Genomic DNA, 22,698 nt, shown 5'->3' on the forward strand with positions numbered 1-22,698 from the left:
TGCTTATATGGTGCTGAGGAATCGAACCCAGGGCCTCATGCATGCAAGGCAAGCACTCTACCACTGAGCCACCTTCCCAGCCCCTGTAATACATTTTATACAGTTAAAAAGTCAGTTCTGACAACAGAGAAATTAATAATCTTATTTCCTTATAATTACTTGAAACAACACTTATCTTACCCAGTTCAATATCCTGTAGGGAAAGTGGCTTTTCCTGAGCTCTATGCCACCCCAGACCATTCAGGCAGCTGAGCACCAGCCCTGTGCCTTGAACAGTACCACCAAGTCAGAGCTGTGCTGTGCCACGCCAGGACATGGTCTCCATAGTGCAGCTCACATTTTCATGTATGTCATTTTTTTCTTCAGGACAGAAGCTTCATCCTGACCATGGCTTACTCATGCTTTCCATTTTTGCTCCAGTCTCATTAATTCTGTAGTTCTGTATTTGCTACTCATTTTGTCATTTGTGTAAAAGTAAAGGCAGATGTTTGTAAATGCTGCTGTTTGTGTGATAGTGCTGGTGTGCATGCACTCTGCAGCTCCAGAAGAGAATGTGAGTGCTGCAGAATGAATGGTACACTAGGAAGAAAACTTGGAGGTTGGGCAAGAGCAGTGCACCTGCTTATTTTCTTGTCACAGAATAGTATTGTCTCAACATTTTGTGTGCATGTACCGTTTTGTTTTGGTTTTGGTTTTTTGGTTGATCATGGGGCTTGAACTCAGCCTGGGCACCGTCCCTGAGCTCAAGCGGAGCGCTCTACCACTTGAGCCACAGGACTCCTTCCAGTTTTCTGGTGATTCGTTGGAGATGAGAGTCTCACAGATATTTCTGCCCAGCCACGATTCTTAGATCTCAGCCTCCTGAGTAGCTAGGATTATAGGTGTGAGCCACCGGTACCCAGCTTTTTTGGTTTTTGTTTTAATCTCAGAAGAAAATAGAAATGATATCGAGTCTAAGCACACATAGGAATATAACAGTAAGATTAACATTTTGAATTATGGAAATTATTTAGTGCATGGAGTTGGGAAATGTCATCAATGCAAAATTGACAGTTATTGCTGCAATGATCTCGGCACAGGGGAATGTAGAGAGTATTGAGAAGAGCTTCTAGCCCTGCCCACCCCCCATATTTGATAGCCTTGTCTATGTGATGGGGGAGGAGAGTTTCCTGCAAACCCACAGCAAGATTCAAAGATGGGTAATGGCCCATGGGGAGGGACCGTGTCCTGTGCATATAGCACACAAATATCAAGCTAGGAAACATAGACAAGAAGTTTTTTTTGGCAGTATGCATTCTTTTTTTTTTTTTGGTCGGTCGTGGGGCTTGAACTCTGGGCCTGGGCGCTGTCCCTCACCTCTTCAGCTCAAGGCAAGCGCTCTACCACTTGAGCTACAGCGCCACTTCCAAGAAGTTTTTTTTAACAGAAAGAACCTTCTATAGTCGGGCACCGGTGGCTCACGCCTTTAATCCTAGCTACTGAGGAGGCTGAGATCTGAGGATCATGGTTCTAAGCCAGCCCTGGCAGAAAAGTCCATGAGACTCTGATCTCCAATAAACCACTAGAAAACAGGAAGTGGCTCTGTGGTTCAAGTGGTTGAGCGTTCGCTTTGAGCTGAAGAGCACAGGGACAGTGCCCAAGCCCAGAGTTCAAGCCCCATGACCAAAAAAAAAACCCTTTCTTACAAAAGTACAGGTGAATGACAAAAATTGAATGTCAGGAGTAACAAGATATGCCTACCTGCAGCAGTTCTGGGCTGCGAAGGTGCTGGTTGCCACAGCATTTTTTTTTTTTTTTAATCACATGTCTCATGGTGACCATTAACTGTGTTTGACGAACAGGATTGTCAGGCTGCTCCATCTTCGGGTGCCTACACAGTGTTGTGCACGAATATGGAGCAGTGGTCACCCTACACCAGGTGTTGAGTGATAGCCACAGCAGGAGGTGGGCTGTGTCCAGTATAGTGGAGAGCTAGCTCCAGGTGCTGAGGCATCCAGATGGTTTTGTGCATTTCCTTTAGGCTTTGTAACATTGTGGGAGGGAAACTCACCATGTCCTCGACTGACTTCATGAATTTCTTATTTAGTACCAAGAGGTTACGATTCTTTGAGTCAGATTGTGGGTATGATGCATCTTGATTGATGTCACCTCTCATGTGTTTTTATCAGGTGCTCTTTTCCCACTAACAGCAGTAGACCAGGGGCCTCACCTTCCCCAGAGCTCTCTTCACCTTCTGTTTGCACAGCCACTTCCAGGGCACATGTGTACTGCAGTCTCTGGGTTCTTCCTAAGGGCAATGCCCTAGTGGTGCTCAGGCCTGTGACAATGTAGGTGGCTGCTTCTGAGAAACGGAGGGCTGTGACTACCTGTCTGTATGATTCTCTCCTCAGGGCGGAAAGCAGAAGAGGAGGGTGTGGAAGACAATGGGCTGGAGGACAACTCGGGGGATGGTCAGGTAGGTGCAGCCTGATCAGCTCCGGGACAAGGGGTTGACTGGATCAGCACTTGACAGTTTTCCTCATGGTGGTTTTCCTCATGTTACTGCAGGAGGATGTGGAAACCAGCTTGGAGAACTTGCAGGACATCGACATGATGGACATCAGTGTTCTGGATGAAGCCGAAATCGACAATGGCAGCGTTGCCGACTGTGTGGAAGAGGAAGATGCCGACAACCTCCCAGAGTCGCTGTGTGACAGCAGAGAGCTTGTGGAGGGGGAGACGAGAGAGCTTCCAGAGCAGCTTCAGGAACATGCTGTAGGTAACTTGGCAGTATGTCTGGAAAGGACTCTGACTGTCAGCCACCTGTATTTGGGAGGGGACTTCTCTGGGGAGTGAAGTTCTCTGTGTGCTTGGCTGAGAAGGGCTCTCAGCAGGTCCAACAGAGGTGCTGTTTGCATGAGACACATGGCACAGGATGTTGAGCACACTGGCCATGCCCTTCCCATGGCAAATGAGTCTGCTACAAGGCCTCAGATACCTGGAAAACACTCAACTTAGGAGGATGGGAAGTACTCCCTACTGCCAATCTTGGACCCTGACCTTGAGATTGTTTGTATGGACTTAGCTTTCTTTGTGCTAGAAATGCCCAATTATGAGATTAAAACATGTGTTATACATGAAGCTCTACTTACTAGGCATTAGGCATTATGTTCTATAAGCCTTTTGACAACAGGATGACATGGTGACTCTGCAGGGGTGAGGGGAGACAAGAATGGTTTCCAGGTAGCACAGTGATAATTAAGAGCAGCCAATCCTGACTCCTTGCGCCTGACCCCTGCTCCAGCTTGTCTGGGCAGAGGAGTGAAGGAGAGGTGGAGATGGAAGTGGAATGGTCATTCTAAGCACTCTAGTGATTTGTGGAGGCTGGTCTTGGTCTCCATGACCTTTTTGTGCGCCTCCCCATCAGTCTTTACCTTCTCCCTGGATGGTCTTGGACTCTGCTTAGAAGGAGTAGATTGAGGAAGTGGCACTGTGGCTCAAGTGGTAGAGCGCTCACTTTGAGCTAAAAAGCTGAGAGACTCGCCCAGGCCCAGAGTTCAAGCCCCACAAGTGACAGACACACACGCACACAACCGGAGTAGAATGGTTTTCAATTCGTTTGAGACATGACTAAGAGCCCTGCTGACAAAAGTAGGGTGTGAAGCCATTTTTATCTTCTCGAGTCTCATTCTCCTGTTTCTAACCTGCAGTAGCAGAAAATGTCTTCACTCAGGAGGCCTAACCTTGTTGAGTGGCCTTATGCAAGTTACTCACCCTTTTTGGGCCTCCTTTGAGAGGGAAGTAGGTTCAAGGAGGATTAAATAAGCATTTAATAAGGGAAGAAGCCACCAGAGTGGCTGTCCCTGTCTTTGTAAGTGAAATGACACAGCATATCAGAACAAGCCGTTGGACCGTCTTGTCTCACACTGTAGTAGCACAGCCCACCCTAGAGAGTGGCCTCAGAGATTACCAGGTAGTAGTGTAACAGGCTGCCTTCCCCATATGTAACCAGACACATGGGCTTAGTGCTGTGGTACAGAAGCTGTCCTGGGAGGGTGGGCGAGTGGGTGGGCACAGATCTATGCCACCTCACCGGCAGTTGGATCACTCAGACTTGTGTGTTTCTAGCACTTGGGCTAATGGATGCCTCCTAAGAACAGCAGGGTGTATGTGCTTTTCAGTGTGCATGCTTTTATCTTATCTGAGGGTTTTGATTACAAGCAAAGGTACCAAGGAATTCATGCTAGCTCTGCCCTTTCTGTGGTTGGAGAATTACTGAACGTGGGTGTAGATGAGTGCTAGGCTTTTGCCAAGCCTGTGTTCCCTGTCCCACACATAGGCTAGAAAACCATTGCTACGGGGGCTGGGAAGGTGGCTCAGTGGTAGAGCGCTTGCCTTGCATGCCTGAGGCCCCGGGTTCAATTCCTCAGCACCACATAAGCAAAAAGAAAAAAAAAGCCAGAAGTGGCACTGTGGCTCAAGTGGTAGAGCGCTAGCCTTGAGCTGAAGAGCTGAGGGACAGTGTCCAGGCCCAGAGTTCAGGCCCCACGTCCAGACCCCTCCCCCCCCCCCCCCAAGAAAAAAAAAGAAAAGAAAACCACTGCTAAGAGGCAGGGCTGGGCAGAGATGCCTTGTGCCTGTTGTCCCAGCATTGGTGGCATGCAGACTGGCAGGTGATAGTTATTATGTCTTCACTGCCTGGTTCTAGATGTTGTTCTGGCAGGGCGACACTGGTCTACTGGGGAACCTGTCCTGTAGGTCTTCCTCCTGCCTCCCTGGAGGTGCCCTTTCTGCAGCCTTTCTTGGTGTGCAATGCTCACCTCCATCACTCTGGAATCTCATACCACATCCCTTGCTCGTTGTGTTGTTCTGATGGTGTAGGCCATTCTGTTTCTGATGATCAGCGTGATGCCTCTGTTCTCCTTTCTCTCACAGGCAGATGACAAGGAATCTATGAACAATTTAGATACTTCATCGCCTGACTTCACTATGCTACAGGTAAATTGTGTGTCAGCTCTGCAATCCCATTGCCACAGTTTCTGGAAACCACTGCAGACATTGGCTGTCAGTCTCAGCTGGCAGTCCTTTCGAGGTTGGTTTGCTTGTCAGGATGGATGGGTGGGGATGTGCGGCTTTGTCCAAAGCAGGCACCCCTTTTAGCTCCTGCCTCAGGTGTAGGGGTGGCATTCTTGTTGCAAGTTCACCATCTCTTATTCAAAACACCTTGAATTTTAGGATTTGCTTCTTTATTTGCATTTGAAATATTGTGTATGTGGGGAGGTACTTTGGGGATGAGAACAAAATGTCAGCACAAAAATGCATTGCTGTGTTGTGTTTATTACCTTTGTGAGCTAGAGGTGGTTTTGTACTATTTTTAATGTGCCTGTCTCATAACCTGGGCTGCCACAGGCCAGTCAGCTCACAGTTAGAGGTTTGGCGTACTTCTGAGATAGAACTGCTCAGCCTGTCGGGTCCTCACTGACCACCATGTTAGAGACTGTCTCTGCAGATGGAGGGAGGTGTCTGTCCTTAACAAAGATGAGCGGCATGGAGCAGGAGCTTCATGAGGGTTCTTACAGTGTTTAGGGTCTTTCTTCCAGAATCTGCCCAGATTTCTTCTGCTGACTGTGTGTTCTTGCTCTTTCATTACCATCTTCAGAGAGGAAAACATAGGATTCACGGTTGGAGGGAAGCTTTGTTTCAGTTCATTTTTGCCAGCCTACAAAGGTGGCAATGGGCAAGGTGTGCTCCCAGGTAGCTGCCTGGGTTTCACCAGGGTTGGCGAGGAAGCCAATGTGAGGTTCATCTTGCTCCCCCCTCTTCTCCTCACTGCCTCCTGTGCTGTGAACGAGATATCTACTTTGAGACTCACTCCATCTGCTTCTGCCAGGCAGGGAGGGACCAGCCTTGAAGAAGGCCCCATCTCCAGAAGGGCAGTGACACAACCACTCCTGACCCAGGAGCTGGGTCTTGAACTCACTGTCTTGTATGTTTCTGGCAGAAGACTCCATGTTAAGTGGAGCATGGCCATCCTTCTGAGGCAGGTGAGGATGGATATTTCCCAGTGAACAAAAGCAGATTAAAAGTCAAGAGGAAGCTCCCTAAGAGCATGAGAGGGTCCCCAACCTCCTCATGTGCCCTGCCGTAAGCAGCAGGATTAGGAAGGGCCTGGTCTGGGGGTGAGGAACACAGTGACAGGCAGCTCAGTCCCCCACTTGTTGTGTGTCCTCAGGCCAAGTTCTCAGTTATTCTGGTCCATAATGCTGAGAAGGATGTGCCCCCACACACACAGTGAAAACCCCCACAAAAGTCACCCTTTCCCCCAGCCAGGTGCTGGCAAGCAGAACTGGTGCCTTGTAGATGGTCATTGCTGATTGGACTGGCGCCTTGTAGATGGTCGTTGCTGATTGGCACTGCACAATAGTGCACTAAGCCCAGCAGAACTTAATAGGCGGCAGGCAGGCAGAGGGCCTGGAGGCCTGGGAGCACAGCTGAAACCCCACACAGGCCCACAGTGTGGTGCTGATAGCAGATACTGCTGGAGGCAAGGGGAGGTGGTGCACAGCAGTAGCCTGGCTGGACAGGGCCTCCTTAAAAGAATGGAGTGTTAGATCTGCTGTGGTGGGCACATTGCTGTGGGCTCTGTATAGCAAGGGATGCAAAGATCCTTGTGTATGACAGGTCATTTCTGTCAGACACCCACAGTAGGAACATGGAAACACTACTGTCTTTGAATTCTTTTTTATTTTTTGTGCCAGTACTGGGACTTGAATAATAGCTTGGGTGATGTCCCTTAGCTTCTTTCCTCAAGGCCAGCACTCTACCACTTGAGCCACACTTTTACTTCTGACTTTTTGCTGGTTAATTAAGTTTAAGTCTCACAGACTTCCCTGCCTAGGCTGGCTTTCAACTGTGATCTTCAGATCTCAGCCTCCTATGTAGCTTGGATTAACCAGTGCTGGCTGACCTTGAATTTGAGGCTTTGGTCCCAAGGGACACACAGGTGTGGGACTCCTCCTCCCCCACCTTCCTCTTGTGTGTGAACTGCCCTGCCTGTGCTGTGCCTCCTGTTCAGTCCTGGCCACTGCTTAGGAATGCACTGTAGTGCTATCCTCTACTTGGCAACATCTGATTTGTGTTTTCTGTTGCAGGAAATGGAAGAGCCATCTCTGGAGCCAGGTACTGTTCAATGCCAACCTTGGCAGTGGGGGTTTAGACGTTCTAGTTTCCCACTATCTCTAACGGGAATTCTTGAATTTTAACAAGTAGCTGTACTATATATAGCATACATTGTTCTAAAGGTTTACAATCCAGAAGATACCAGGATCATAGAGATTGGAAACCCAGCCGTATCACCAGATCTGTGACAGTGGCTAGCTTCTCATTTTGCAAAATGTGTTGGCGAGACTCTTGATTTCACGCCATGTTACACAGAAACTGTAGAAAGATTTGTAAGCTCTCTGGAGCTCCTGCCTCTGCCACGAAACAGATCTTGTGATATCGGGCACTATCTGACTTCTGTGTATGTGACTGAGGCAGCACAGGCAGGGATAGGGAGATCCGTGTACAGCACTGGGATACCACTGGATTCCACAAGAGGAAAGAGCTCCTCCATGAGAATTGTAAACAAACACATTTACCGTCTGGACTGCAAATCTCCAAGCCAACAGAAGATGCTTTCATGTCACACTGCTCTGGTAAACGCAATTCAAAGAAATTTGGAAGTTGAGCTGTTCAGTTAAGCACCTTGGACTTCAGAAGCTAAATTTGGAAGAGTCATATATACACGGCAACAGAATGAAGACTGTCAAGAATCAGCCAGAAGGTTTTGGGGGTTAAATCTCTGGGATGCTTTCCTCTCCCCGTAACATAGCCTAGCGCAGCCTAGCGGCCGGTGGCAGCAAGCGCAGATAGTGTACAGTGTCACTGTGTGCACCGCGGGTTTTCCAATCTCTGTGTAGCTAGCGGTTCTCTTGGTGTTAGTGTGGCAGCCGTGCCCGTTCCGCATTTGTGATTGCTTTATTTCCCTGGTAATTAAACCTTGTGCCATTCTATTCCTGTTAAATCCGTAGAAAATGAGAAAATACTCGACATTTTGGGGGAAACTTGTAAATCTGAGCCAGTAAAAGAAGAAGGTTCCGAGCTGGAGCAGCCATTTGCACAGGATACAAGTAGCGTGGGGCCAGACAGAAAGCTGGCGGAGGAAGAGGACCTTTTTGGCAGCGCCCATCCGGAAGAGGAGGAGGAGGAGGAAGAGCTTGAGGAGGAGGAGGAGGAGGAGGAGGGAGATTTAGCAGTGGCCCACGAGTCACCGCGCGCTCAGTGGAGCGAGGCAGACACCCTGTTAGCGGTAGTGAAAAGGGAGCCCGTGGAGCAGACAGGAGGCGAAGGCGCGAGGACGGACTGTGAGCCTGTAGGGCAGGAGAAGCCAGTTGAGCAGAGTAGCGCAGCCCCCGAGCTGGCGGAGGCCTGTAGCCAGGAACTGGCAGAAGCGCCCACGGAAGCCCCGAGCCCCGAGCCCAGAGATAGCAAAGAAGACGTGAAGAAGTTTGAGTTTGAAGCTTGTAATGAAGTCCCTCCGGCTCCTAAAGAGTCCTCAACCAGTGAGGGCGCTGATCAGAAAATGAGGTTTGTTGTTTCTCAGTTTTAGACCAGACGCTATCTCCTTTTCATTGGTCATTTAATGATGACACACATAAAGCTGTTGGTTCTCTGTCCGCAGTTGGCCAGCCACACTGCTGAAATTCTAGATTACTTCCAAACTATGTTTTATTTCTCTTTATTTTACACTGAATGCATAATCTTTTTTCTTTTCTCAACCTGTCATGGTTGTTTCCTTTAATTCTTCCTAATTACCTTTAGTCCAGCAGAATTAATTAACTTCTGTGGGTCTGAAATCTTATGGTTAGGTCAGATTTCCAAAACAAGTTTGTTCGGGGTGTAATATTTTCAGAACTAAATTGCGGGTAGGTATGCAACCTCAGCACGTGCTTATGATTTTGAGTTTGTTTCCTCGGTGCTGCTACACCACAGAGTGACACTGTCTCTTGTCTCTAGTTCTGTGGAAGATGACTCGGACACAAAGAGGCTCTCCCGAGAGGAAAAGGGTAGGTCCCTGGACACTTGGAGCATGGTGCTCCAAGTGGTGGCCACATGTTTACTTGTGATCTTAGTGTCCTGTGTCTCTCCAGCTCTGCCTGAGCCCATCAGGAAATTTTCCCACTTCTCTGTCAGGGGCTCCGCAGGCTCTGGGTTGGGGAGGCACCACTTCCTAAGGGTGAATGACTATCTTGTGCAGACTTAGACATACAGAATGCTTGAATTCAGTGGTGCCTAAGCCACCTCTTAAAAATACTAATGGAAGCTGGGCGACTGTGGCTTATACCTATAATCCTAGCTACTCAGGAGGCTGAGATCTGAGGATCACAGTTCAAAGGCAGCCCAGGCAGGAAAGACCATGATAACTCTTATCTCCAGTTAACCACTAGAAAAGGGGAAGTGGTGCTGTGACTTGAGTGGTAAAGTGCTGGCCTTGAGCTGAAGAGCTGAGGGACAGCGCCCAGGCCCAGAGTTCAAGCCCCACGACTAGCCAAAAAAAAAAAAAAAAAATGAAGCCAGGTGCTGGTATCGCAGCTGTAATCCTAGCTACTCATGGGGTTGTAATCTGGGGATCATGGTTCAACGCCAGCCTGGGCAGTCAAGTCCATGAAACTCATCTCCACTTAAACAGCAAAATGCCAGAAGTAGAGCTGTAGTTCAAGTGATAAAGTGCTAACATAACATTAAATAAAAATGCTCAGGGCCAGTGCCAGTGGTTCATGCCTGTAATCCTAATTACTCAGGTTGCTGAGATCTCAGGATTGCAGTTCAAAGCCAGCCTGGGCATGAAAGTACATGAGACACTTATCTGCAGTAAACCACCAGAAAACCGGAAGTGGCACTGTGGCTCAAGTATTAGAGCGCTAGCCTTGAGCTAAAGAGCTTAGGGACTGCAGTACCCAGGTCCAGAGTTCAAGCCTCATAACCAACCAAAAAAACAAAACAAAAAGCTCAGGGACAGCTGGGTACCCACAGCTCACGCCTATAAATAGCTACTCAGAGGGTTGAGATCTAAGTATCATGGTTCAAAGACAGCCTGGGCAGGAAAATCCGTGAGACTTTTTGTTTTTGTTGCTGGTTGTGAGGCTTGAACTCAGGGCCTAGGGCTCTGTCCCTGGACCTCTTTGTGCTCAAGGCTAGTGCTCTTCCACTTGAGCCACAACGCCACTTCTGGTTTTTGAATGGTTACTTCAGAATCTTACGGTGACTTTTCTGTCTGGGCTGGCTTCGAATTGTGTTCCTCAGATCTCAGCCTCCTGAGTATCTGGGATTACAGGTATGAGTCGCCACCCTGTGCCAGCTTAAGAGTAGTTTCCAGTTAAACCGCAAAAAGCCAGAAGTAGAACTGTGACTCAAGTGATGGAGTGCTAGTTGTAAATAAAAAAAGATCAGGGACAGTGTGGTGCTGGTGGGTCACACCTGTAATCCTACCTACTCAGGAGGCTGAGGTTTGAAAAGCTCTGTTCAGAGCCAGCCCAGGCAGAAAAGTCCTTGAAACTCTTACCTCCAGTTAGCCACCTGAAAACTGGAAGTGTGGCTCAACATGGTAGAATGCTAGCCTTGAATGAAAGAGTTCAGGGCTGGAAAGGTGGCTCAGTGGTAGAGTGCTTGCCTTGCATGCCTGAGGCCCTGGGTTTGATTTCTCAGCATCACATAAGCAAAAAAGAAAAAACCCAGAAGTGGCGCTGTGGCTCAAGTGGTAGAGCGCTAGCCTTGAGCTGAAGAGCTGAGGGACAGTGCCCAGGCCCAGAGTTCAGGTCCCACGACAGGACCCCCTCCCCCCCCCCCCCCAAAAAAAAAAAAAGAGTGAAAGAGTTCAGGGGTAGTGCCCAAGTTCAAGCACCAGGACCAAAAAAAAAAAAAAAAAACAGGGATGACACCCCCATCCCTGAGTACAAGCAGCCTCAGAATCAGCACCAACAAATATAATAATTGAGTGATTGTACTGGAGCTAACCTCCTTTCCCATCAGTATGATGGTGTGGGAAAAGGAAGGGCCCATGCCTAGAGGAATAGAAACAGCTTTGAATACACTTGGTTTCCTTTTTTGTTTTGGTGCCAGACCTGGGGCTTGAACCTCAGGGCCAGGGTGCTTTCCCTAAGCTGCTTTTGTTCAAGTCTAGCGTTCTACCACTTGAGCCACAACTCCACTTCTACCTTTATTTTTGGAATTTTAGTGGAGGTTAGTGTCCTCCCAGACTTTCCTGCACAGGCCAGCTTCAAACCAAGATCCTTAGATCTCATCCTAGGTAGCTAGGATTACAAGCCTGAGTCACCTGCTTCTAGCTACTTTGTTAACTTTATAGAAGCTACCATATCCAGAGTATGGCCTGATGCATACATGAGCAAAGCCCTGGGTTCCATTTATAGTACCACCCCAGAAAACACCACCAACCCGCCATAATGCATGTTCCACTCGTTTTTTGTTCCCTTCAGCCTCTTCGGCCCTGGCACCCATGTGGTGAGCGTTTCCTGGGCTGCTGCATTCCTGTGAGGATGGTGGGCCAGGCCCTACCCCCTCCCCACCCGCTGCCACCATCTGGGAGCATGGGGACTTTGGGTGGACTGGCATGGCTTTCTTGTGGACTGAGGATCACATGGGTATTGTCATTCTTACCAGAACTTTGTTTTAAACCAGGTCGTAGCAGTTGTGGTAGGAATTTCTGGGTTAGTGGACTTTCTTCTACAACCAGAGCCACAGATTTGAAGAATCTTTTCAGCAAATATGGGAAGGTAAGAGCCCATAGTTTCTAGAACAAGAAGCATTTAACATGCTTTTTTTTCTTTTCTTTTCTTTTTTTGTCCTGTGGCTCGAACTTGGGCACTGTCCCTGAGCTCTTTAGCTCATGGCGAGTGCTCCACCACTTGAGCCACAGCACCACTTCCGGTTTTCTGGTGGTTAATTGGAGATAAGAGTTTCACAGACTTTGTTGCCCAGACTGGCTTTAAACCGCCATCCTGAGACCTCAGCCTCCTGAATAGCTAGGAATACAGGTGTGAGCCACCAGCACCTGGCTTTAACATGGTTTCTTAACGTGAGGGTTTCAGGCTACCTTCCTTTTGATGCCTACTGCTGTTTGGGATCCTGGGGGTGTTGGGGTGCCATCCTGGAACCTCATCCCCATTACACAGCTGCCTCAGGCCTAGGCACAGGGACACCATCTCACTTTCCTTCCTCCGGTTCCTTATACTTGTAGCATTCCTCCTCTCCATAGACTTGGACAGGCTTTGCTCCTGGTATCTTCATGTGTATTTAGGAGTCCTGCATGTGTAGTTAGGAGTCCACAGTAGAGCAGCAAAGACTACCTGCCTTACCCTGATGGTTTCCCACAGCTACAAGGAGTGTAGTGTGTGGATACTGTATTAGACTTACCTCAGCCTGGACTGTTCCTTGGCAGGGGGTAAGGCAACCTCAACGCTCAAGTGTCTGGGCAAGAAAGGGGCCTGTAGTGTCATGGGCATTACAGCTTTACTGATGGTTAAGAGTGGACAGTCTTATCATATACCTTCCTCTGGGGTCAGGGCTCTACAGGGCACAGTGACTGACCACTACCTCTCACTGGGCCCAGATCTCTGTCGAGTGTAAAAGAGGGAGCTTTACCTGAGCTTGTGGGGGAACCAAGGCCTCTGGGTGGTGTGTAGATGTGTACGTGTCCTCATCCCACTCTTGCCATGTTTTCCTGCCTGACTGCCATTCATGTGTGTGCACATGGTGCCTTGGCTCCAAAGTCTGAGCAGCTGCAGTGCAGAGCTGCATTGAGGGCACATAACACGGCATTGACCCTGTTACCCTGTGCTGTGCCCCACCACAAGTGCCCTGGAGAAGTTTCGGGGCACGGGTGGGAGGCCAGCGTTCCCCTCCCCAGTGCATGACTGCCACCTGTGCAGCTCCTGTCCTCACTCCTTGCCTGTCCCAAGCATGGCTGTGGGTGTCTGCAGGCCCAGCGTCGCAGTCATCTCTGTGGCCTTTCCATAGGTGGTGGGTGCCAAGGTTGTGACGAATGCTCGGAGCCCTGGGGCCCGTTGTTACGGCTTCGTCACCATGTCCACAGCGGAAGAGGCCACCAAGTGCATCAACCACCTCCACAAGACAGAGCTGCACGGGAAGATGATCTCGGTGGAGAAGGTGAGAGACTAGCATTCCCCTGTACTGCTTCCTCACCAGGAAGTGGGGTGCTGCCTCTACTGCATTTTCATCTTTCTTCAGGCCAAAAATGAACCCGCTGGCAAGAAAACCTCTGACAAGAGAGATGGGGAGGGCAAGAAGGAGAAGTTGAGCGCTGGTGACAGGTAGTCCCCTTCCCTGAAGAGACTGGGCTCCTAGTTGGGGAAGGGGGAAGGGAAGGGTCAGAAGTGGGCCATCAGGCCCTGCAAATGGTAATGGCCCATTACCATTTGCATTTGATTCGAAGGCTTGCACCAAACACCTGCTCAGACAGCGGTTTGTCTGGGTTGTTACTTGCAGGTCTATAAACGTGAAGAAGGATGATAAAGCTGAGAGAAAAGATGATGCCAAAAAGGGGGAAGATGCAAGTGGAGAAAAGAGCAAAGACCCGGAGGAGCAGAAAGCCGGCCCCTCTGAGCGGACTAGAGCCACAAAATCAGGTACCCCGAGTGTCTATGCAAGCTTACTTTTGCTGTGAAGTGACAACCCAGCTCTAATCAGGTTTTGCAGCTGTCAGCCTGGCTTTTTGCCTGTCAGGGTTCACTTCCCACCGTTAGCGCCTCCTTTGTCACTGCAGGAAGCCGAGGCAATGAGCGCACTGTAGTGATGGACAAATCCAAAGGTGTGCCCGTCATCAGTGTGAAGATGTCAGCCTCCAAGGAGCGGGTGAGTGTCCGCTTCCTGCCAATGCCAGGCATGGGCTGCTCTGCCTCTGCAGAGCTTCCTGCTTTCAGAGAGCTGCCCGTGCATAGCCCAAGTGTAGAATGCCTGTCCAGTCAGTGCAGTCCCATCACTGCCCAGTGTAGTAACTGAACACAAAGGAGGGCTGAACTAGTTAGGGGTGAGCGCCTGCATGTGTGAGACATGGCTTCCATCCCAGCACCGTGAAAAGAAGGAAAAGATTTTTAATTTTGTTTCAGTGAGAGTTGTTTTGCTTGCTTGTGTTCTTTGCTGAACCTAGTTGTGGAAGTGAAGGGCAAAAGAGTTGCTGGGAGCACTTGCCTAGCACTGTTACAGCCTCTGCACATCCCCGGGGAAAGGTCAGCTCTGCTCCACCTTAGCAGCTCTTGTGCGTCCCTACACCCACCCCCCAGAGGCTGCCTTCCTGGCCACCTCTCACCTACTTGGCCCTGACCCCCGCCCTGACTCCAGGCAGCCTAAGCACAGCACACAGGGCTGTTGGTAGGTGCCCATGATGGTAGAGCCTCATGGCTTGGCTAAGAGAGGACTGCTGTACCGCCCAGCCAGTGGTTAACGTAGAGGGCTCGAGATTTGACATAGAGCCAGGCACAGTGTCTCACATCTGTAATCCTAGCCAGTTACTCAGGAGGCTCACATCTGAGGATCACAGTTCAAAGCCAGCCTGAGCAGGAAAGTTTGTGAGACTTTTGTCTCCAATTAGTTTATCAGAGAAAGCTGGAAGTGTACTGTGGCTCAAGTAGTAAATGATAGCCTTGAGCAGACGAAACTCAGGGACAGCAACCAGGTACAGAGTTCAGCCCCTGGACCAGACTGAAAAAAAAAAAAAAAGATTTAACATAGAAGACTGAGTGCATGTGGGGGGTGAAGATGCCTGGGCAGGTCCCAGGAGACTGCACAGCAGCTTGGGGGCCCCTTTAGGCAACCTCATGGGGCTCCTCTGGCACAGTGGAACAGCTCTCTTGTCAGGCTCTGCCCAGTGTAGAAAGCTGGTGTTGGCATACAAGTACAAGTGATTGTCAGTCAGGCACATGAGAGTCACATTCCAGCTGCCAGCACAGGGCCATCCCTGCCCACAGGCCCTTGAAAGGAGAAGCCTTGGGACTGCATGAAGGTGTTCTTAGAGCTTTGTGCTCAGGTTTGCCGTGCATGTGGTCTAGTACAGAGCCTCCTGCTCTTCTGTATTGAAGTGTGGTTAGAAAATAGAATGTGCAGTCATAGCATGAGGTTGTTTGTGCTGTACCAGAAGTAGACAGGTCTGGAAAACTCAAGGACTAGTGTGAAGGAAGAGGCAAAGCTCTTAATTTTATTTTGGATACCAAGGAAAGCATAAAATATTTATTCCATTCTTGCCGGTCACCAGTGTCTCATGTCTATAATCCTAGGTACTCAGGAGGCTTAGATCTGAGGATTGTGGTTCAAAGCCAGCCTGGGCAGCAAAGTCCATGAGACTCTTATCTCCAATAAACCACCAGAAAACTGGAAGTGGTGCTGTGGCTCAAGTGGTAGAGCACTATTCTTGAGCTGAAGAGCTCAGGGACAGTGCCCAGACTCAGAGTTCAAGCCCCACAACTGACAAAAAAAAATAAAAAATTTATTCCATTCTTATAAAAAGGTTTTTTTTGGGGGGGAGGGTGTCTTTTCCATTTTAGCCTGTGATGGCCTTGATGGGTCATGCTTCAGCCATGTTCAGTTTGTGGCTGTTAGGAATCAGATTCCTTTTGCTACCCCCTCATCTCTGAGAACTTGATTAAGAATAGGTCTTCAGCTTGCAGGTGGTGGCACAGGCCTGTGAGACTCTGTCTCAGAAGGGAAAAGGCATCACCCGGGCCCTCCCTCAGGTGCTTGCTCACAGGCCTGGCCTTCCCTCCCTTGTTTGGGTCTACCTTAACACGCAGTGCTACTTGGTGGCATAGGTGTCCAAAAGCCAGGACCGCAAGTCAGCCAGCAGAGAGAAGCGGTCTGTTGTGTCCTTCGACAAAGCCAAAGAGCCTCGGAAGTCCAGAGACTCAGAGTCCCGGAGGTGAGTGGAATCCAGCACCAGGGCTCGTGGCCGGTTTGGGTTGTGTCCTCCACGTAGGGGCGCAGCTGTACTTTTAGTGAGGAGGCTTTTGCCTACAGTCTGTTTGCTCCCTTATTCCCCCAGGCTTGCTGTGCTCTGCTCTAGTCCCTGGCCATTTGCTGATGTGAACGTGGGCCATCTCCTTCAGAGACCGGAGGTCCCAATGAGTGGGAGAGGGGTTCTGCTGGGATGTTGGGAAAGGGAGGGTTGATGCAGCCTCACACATAGATGGACTCATCCTTACATCAAACAAGGCTAGCCAAGTAGACGCACGACAGCAATGTCCCAAAGAGGATTTGTAGCCTAAGAGAGGGGAGCGGTGAGGAAACAAGAAGGTGTGGCTTTGACAAATCCATGGGCACCCTGGAGCCATGTGGCCTAGGACAGTCCCTGATGGAAATACGGGAGGAAAGGGGTGCTCTTCCGTGTCTCCCTGCCAGCTGTCGTGTGGGACCTTGCAGGAAGCCCGCAGTGGCCCTGACGAGCGTAGCCCGTGGCTCGGCTCAGCATGAAAGTAGAGCTTCACCTAGCTGACCACTGCAGCGGGAAATGTCCCATGAGCTCAGGCTTGGACGGTCTTAATCAGAATAAAACCGGAGTTCGTACAAAGAAGTCGCCGGGCACTGGTGGCGCACACCTAAATTCCTAGCTGCTCAGGGATGTGAGGGTCACTGCTCCAAGCCTCCAGGCAGGAAAAGCTGAGACTTTCTCGTTACGGAAAAGCCGGAAGTCGAGCTGTGGCCCAAGTGGTAGAGCACTAGAGCAGCACAGCTCAGGGCGGCGGGAAGGCGGCTCAGGCAGAGCGCGCGCCGGGCCTGCGTGAGGCCCGCGGGGGAGCGCTGGCCCTGAGCGGAGAGGCTGGGGACGGCGCCCCCTTCAAGCCCCGCGGCTGGTTTTACGGACGGGGCGGCCTCCGGGGAGCGGCGGGCGCCCGTCTTCAGTGAGGGCTCCCGCTGTCTGCGGGGACAGGCCGCAGCGGCCCTTCCGCTCTGCCCCCGCGGGGCTGGGCCGCCGCCTGCCGGCCGCCTGTGCGCAGGCCCGGCCGCGCAGCCTCAGTGCTCAGTGCGCCTCCGCCTGCGCGCCGCGCCGCGCCGGTGCGGTGGAGGTGGGGACCGCGCTCCCGGCCCGCACCCGCGCCGGGAACAGTATGCCATGGCTTCTCAGGGGCCCTGGTGTGGAGCCAGCGCAGCCGCAGCCCCAGCCCCAGCCCACGCTGGGAGAGGAGGTCGCAGCGCACCCGCATCCGCGTTGGGTCCGGCTCACCCTCCGTGGCAGAAGCCAACCAGCTCCCTGTCTCGCCTCAGGGAGCGGGAGCGCAGCGAGCGGGAGCAGCGTCTGCAGGCGCAGTGGGAGCGGGAGCGCGAGGAGCGGGAGCGGCTGGAGATCGCCCGGGAGCGGCTGGCCTTCCACCGGCACCGGCTAGAGAGGGAGCGAATGGAGCGCGAGCGGCTGGAGCGCGAGCGCATGCGCGTGGAGCAGGAGCGCCGGCGCGAGCAGGAACGCATCCACCGCGAGCGCGAGGAGCTGCGGCGCCAGCAGGAGCTGCGCTATGAGCAGGAGCGGCGGCCCGCTGTGCGCAGGCCCTACGACGTGGACGGCCGGTGAGGAGGGGGGCTGGCGGAAGCCTTGGGTCACGGTCAAGGGAAGCCTTGAGAAGGGGGTTCGACCTCCGGCAGCCCGTGGCCTGTGCTGGGGACGTGGGCAGGGACAAATGGGGGGCCCCTAATGAATTTGAGGCTGGGCAATGGGCGAGGAGCCCATGTAACACAGGCATTGCCAAGACTTGCCCAGCTGTGCTGGCATCTGGGCACTTAGACTGTGCTGGTACAGAGCACACCTCGGCCATGGAATGAGAGATGTGAGCTTGAGAGGATTTCAGGTGAGCGTGCTGGCTAAGGGTAGCCAGAGCCCCCTCAGGCCTCTCTCTGCGTGCTTGGTCACTCTGTTGGACGGGTGACAGGGACAGCACTCCCTCATTGCCTAATCACCACCAGTGAGATGGGCCCCTCCACAGGCTGTGGCCAGACAAAGCAGAGTGAAAGTCAGCTGCCCTGCAGAGGTGGTGGGGCTGGGGTCGGTTCCTTGATCTCCTGCTGTCCTACAGACGGGACGAGGCCTACTGGCCAGAAGCCAAGCGGGCGGCACTGGATGAACGTTACCACTCAGACTTCAGCCGCCAGGACCGCTTCCACGATTTCGACCACAGGGACCGGGGCCGCTACCCCAACTACTCTGTGGACAGGTACGTGCTGCGGGCACATGCCTTCCCTGGCCTCGTGGCTACCCAGGCTATAGGAGCCACGGGGCTGTGTACATGTACTCTGGGAATGGCACTGTCCCTGTCCTTGTGTGATTGCAGTTCCCTTTTCCAGGAGAGAAGGTTCCAGGTCAATGATGGGAGAAAGAGAAGGGCAGGTATGTACGGGCTGCCACTGTAGCCAGAGCGGACTCCTTCCCTCTCCTGCCTGTGCTGCTGGTGCTGAGCTTTGGTGTACTTCGGGCCCACTGGTCTAGGCCTTCACTCTGGGGTCTTTTGGGGGCCAGGCTTGTTCTGGCAGTGGTGTGGCAGTGTGAGGCCTTCCTGCAGGCACCTTAGGAACAAGGGGTGCTTTTGGCCTCAGCACACAATAGAGTTCACTTTTGTAGTTCCCACAGGCTTACTGGGGGCCCCGCACCTCAGAACACCTTTTCCTTCCCCTTCCCGGCAGGGCGCTGGGCCAGAGTCCTGCCAGTGTGTGTGCCACCTGACCGTTTTGCCTTCCTTGGATGTTTGCTACAGTTGGGGCTGATGGCACTGGGCTCTCCCAGGTTCTCTGCTGCCCCATCCCCTACCCCCACCCCTCTGGTGGATGGAAATAGATGGATCTGAAGCACCACCAAGAGCTGTCTGTGGTCCAGCTTTGGTGCAGAATGTAGCTCACGGGCTGAATGTCCATTCCTGGCACAGCCACCTGCTGCCAAGCGTGTTGTGCTTCTGTGGGGTGTGGATGAGGGCAGCATCTTCTCTCAAGCTGGGGCCCTCAGCTCAGTGTCTCTGATAGCGGCACTGCCCCGTGCCAGTGACACTGTGGTGTAGGTTGTTCGGTCAGAAGCGTGGGTACATTTTGAGATTGTAGGGAGAGGTTAACTGCCTGCTTCTGTCTGTTTTTATTGGGTTTAAAAAAAATAATTTATTTTTTTCAAGCTCCACGACCGACAAAAAAAAATAATAATAATTTATTTTTTTATTTCTGGTGCTAATCCTGGGGCTTGAACTTGGAGCTTGGGTACTGTCCCTTAGTTTTTCACTCATAGCTGTTGCGCTACCACTTGAGCTACAGCTCCATTTTTGCTTTTTGCTGGTTAATTGGAAACAAGAATTTTACGGACTTTTCTTGTCCAATCATGATCCTCAGATTTCAGCTTCCCAAGTAGCTAGGATTATAGGCATGAGCCACCAGCCACCTGACTTTTATGTGGATTAGAATTTAAACATTGCTTTGATTTGCCTCCCAAAATTCATGTTTTGAGTGGCGAGCTACATAAGCAGAACTGTTCCAGCCCACAACAGTGTCTTGGGTGTCTTGGTGCAGCTCTGGTTGTACCTGTGGCTGCCCTGGTGCAGGTGTTCCTGAGTGGAGAGCAGAAAAGGCAGCGGGCTGGTGCTGCTGGGGTGCCCAGAAGCAAGGGCCTGTGGGCAGTAATGAACTGGTAGGACACTGATTGGTTGTTCACTTTTAGAAAGCAGGAAACAGATTGGGCAGGGCCTTGTTTGTAGTTCTTGTTACTTCCTTGGCTGTCGGGGGGAGCTTGGAAACTGAACTGCTGCCCATGGCTGGTTTATGCACCTGTCTCCATAAGAAAACTGAGAAGCCACCCAGAGGGCCATAGACTTCCTGGCCTTGGGCTACCTCAGGGGCTGCCACACTTGTATCAGCTTGCTGCCCCACAGGCCTGGGCCCCAGGGTCACTGGCTCTTTGTTTGCTCCCACTTCCAGCATTACCCTGAGCGCCATGGCGGACCCGAGCGCCACGGCCGGGACTCACGCGATGGCTGGGGCTATGGCTCTGACAAGAGGATGAGTGAAGGCCGGGGGCTCCCCCCACCCCCGAGGTTCGTGTCCTCACCCTGCAGTGCCACGCCTGCCATGCCCACTCAGTGGAGGGGGTCCTGTGGTGGGGGACAGTCCACATCAGAGATGTGTTTCTCCAAGGGGCAGACGTGAGTGGGGGGAGCATGGCCGGAGACTGGAGGATGACCGTGTGTGGCAGGGAGCAGCTGAAGGCGGCATGATGGACCGCGATCACAAGCGGTGGCAAGGTGAGCCCCGATCTCCGCACCAGCTCCAGCTCGGCCTCAGCTGGGCTCCTGGGGAGACACTCACTGCTACCTGGGTGGACGTAGGTGCTTCAGAGCCTGCTCCCCTGGTGGACCCGGTGAGGGTGTGGCCCGGTGCCAGATGGCTGCCTGGCTCTCCCAAGTCCCCCGTGGCAGGGGCTGCCACGGTGCTGCAGCTCCCTGTGTGCCCCCTGCATCCAGACCCACACCCCTGAGGACAGAGTTGCTGAGCGTGTGCTGCCTTGTCTCATAGGCGGTGAGAGGAGCATGTCCGGTCACTCGGGACCTGGCCACCTGATGAACCGGGGCGGCATGTCAGAGTGAGTAGGATCCTTTCTGTGCTGCGTAGCCTCCTTGGAGTGGAACTGCACACTTAAGGGCTGGGCGGGCTGGGCGGGCTGGGCGGGCAGCCTCAGGAGGAAGGAGTCTGACTGTTGCCCTGTGTCCAGGCGTGGTGGCTTTGCCCCCGGCAGGGCCTCCCGGGGCCATGTGATCCCACGTGGAGGGATGCAGGGCGGCTTCGGGGGACAGAGCCGGGGGAGCAGACCCAGCGATGCCCGCTTCACCCGCCGCTACTGAGCACTTCCTGCCCGCGCCCACCCTGTCCAGAGTATGTTCTCCTAGGATTCCCTCCAGACACCGTGTACAAATAATTTTTTTTATCTGCTGCCATATTGTAGCTCAATACAATGTGAATGTTTGTTTTTGTTCTTCGTTTTTTTTGTAATAAAGGTGTTTCTGTTCACACACCCTTACTTGGCAAGTTCTCTCTTCCGCCAGCCACCCCTGCGGCCACAGGCAGGCATGGCTGGCTGCAGGGAGAGGGCCATGGGAGCCGGCAGTGTCCACGCTGTCTGTCTGACCTGAGCCTGTTTTAAAAGTCTACAGACACTGCGCACCAGGCTGGCTTGTGCCCTGCCGTGTCTGTCCACTGGTGACTGAGGACACCGACATGAAATGCGGAGGGGGGAGGGGAGGCTGCACGCAGCACCCCAGCCAGTAGGACGCAAGCTGTGAGGGCCCAGAGCCAGCCTGCCGAGCCCTGGGCTTCCGAAGCAGCTTTAAGAACAAGCCAAGCTCTTCAGTGTACCACAGCCAGACGCTGCCTATTCTGCTGTGCCGGCCTCACTAGCTCTCCACCAGCGCCCGCCCTCCCACCCTCCCGTCCATCAGGCAGGCAGCCCTTCCCACCGCTCAGCAGCCCCAGGGACTCCGACAGACCTGGGCCGTCACAGCGGACGGAGGGCAAGTGGGCTGCATTGGGTCATTGTGGGCCACTGCACAAATGCTGGGCCCCAGAGCAGGTCTCCTCCCACCTGCCACAACCACTGGACGAGTATAGTTGGGGCAGATGACGGGACACTCAGCCCGGGCTGCTGGTCCTTTCAGACCTAATGAAGTGGCCTGCTCTTTGTGGATGTGGGAGAAATTCAAGCCATCTGCCTGTATGTGCTGGCTTCAGCCCACACCCCAGACCCACGACTTCATAGGTCTTCCGGTCACCCCTGCTTCTGCCGTCAGTCATGCCTTAGGTCACCCTCCCAAGGGTGGAGCACAACACTGCTGCCATGAGCATCCATGAGCAGCGGATTCACACTGGGTCTCACTCACACCACACCACCCCCATGTCACAACAGGTGGTCACCCCTTTGCCCAGCTGGCCATTGGCATAGCCTTCTGAGCACCACTTCCAGCTGTATGATGACACTGTGCCAGCCCTGGCCTGCTGTGCCAGGGGCCTCTTCCCTAACCCCCTACCTGGTACCGGCTGTGGCTATGTCCGCTTGCCTGGATATTGTAGAGGATCCACAAAAACAGCCAGCTGGCACTGTTCTGCCAAATACCCATCTCAACAGCAGGCCTTGCAACAGGTGCGCCGCCGCGAGCAGGTGGCCTGCCCCCCCTACACACTTGAGCAAAGGCCCGTCAGAAATTCCAAGAGCCCGGGGGAGGGATTGGCTCCTCAGGGCTGCCTAAGGCCTCTGAACAGGCATCAGGCCGGGCTAGAGCTAGGCGCCTCGGTCCTCCAGTGCCAGAGGGCAGGGATGCTCCTTGTCTACACCCATCAAGGGCCAGTAAGGTGAGCCACCTCCAGGCAGGTGACCGTGGAGAGCTCGCAGGAGACAGTGGAGCACAGGTGCTGGCTGCAGCCGCTGTTGCCCCTCCCATGTGGGTTTAGATGGCTGCCGGGGAGCTGCCTAGCCTCCATCCACCTCATCTATCATCTGTCTCCTTCCCGCATCCCCCCCACACAGCCAGATAAGCCCCCAAACTCCTAGGAAATGGGACCCCTCTCCAGCTCAGCTCTATTCCCAAGCCTGCCCCCCCAACCCTCACTCCTACTACCTGAGGACATCATCAGCTCTGAGAGTGGGCT

At 52.6% G+C, this 22,698-nt stretch overlaps 1 protein-coding gene across 2 annotated transcripts in view; it reads left to right on the forward strand.

The window, feature by feature from the left end:
* Positions 1-21,076, forward strand: part of Safb (scaffold attachment factor B) — a 36,200-nt gene extending 15,124 nt beyond the window's left edge. Inside the window, exons 3-21 of one of the 2 annotated variants that reach the window (XM_070008189.1) lie at positions 2,391-2,455; positions 2,548-2,754; positions 4,915-4,977; positions 7,131-7,158; positions 8,052-8,607; positions 9,037-9,086; positions 11,716-11,810; positions 13,054-13,203; positions 13,285-13,367; positions 13,543-13,682; positions 13,820-13,908; positions 15,858-15,964; positions 17,308-17,604; positions 18,108-18,245; positions 18,376-18,418; positions 19,981-20,096; positions 20,197-20,303; positions 20,575-20,641; positions 20,771-21,076. In XM_070008189.1, the coding sequence (XP_069864290.1) occupies positions 2,391-2,455; positions 2,548-2,754; positions 4,915-4,977; positions 7,131-7,158; positions 8,052-8,607; positions 9,037-9,086; positions 11,716-11,810; positions 13,054-13,203; positions 13,285-13,367; positions 13,543-13,682; positions 13,820-13,908; positions 15,858-15,964; positions 17,308-17,604; positions 18,108-18,245; positions 18,376-18,418; positions 19,981-20,096; positions 20,197-20,303; positions 20,575-20,641; positions 20,771-20,900 (2,531 nt within the window). In that variant the 3' untranslated portion in view covers positions 20,901-21,076. The remainder of the gene's footprint in view (positions 1-2,390; positions 2,456-2,547; positions 2,755-4,914; positions 4,978-7,130; positions 7,159-8,051; positions 8,608-9,036; positions 9,087-11,715; positions 11,811-13,053; positions 13,204-13,284; positions 13,368-13,542; positions 13,683-13,819; positions 13,909-15,857; positions 15,965-17,307; positions 17,605-18,107; positions 18,246-18,375; positions 18,419-19,980; positions 20,097-20,196; positions 20,304-20,574; positions 20,642-20,770) is intronic. The other variant, XM_070008190.1, reaches the window with a different exon arrangement.
* Positions 21,077-22,698: the final 1,622 nt, after the last annotated feature.

The sequence above is a fragment of the Dipodomys merriami genome, unplaced genomic scaffold (assembly GCF_024711535.1).
Source record: "Dipodomys merriami isolate MVZ:Mamm:240054 unplaced genomic scaffold, mDipMer1.0.p SCAF_70, whole genome shotgun sequence".
Lineage (NCBI taxonomy): Eukaryota > Metazoa > Chordata > Mammalia > Rodentia > Heteromyidae > Dipodomys > Dipodomys merriami.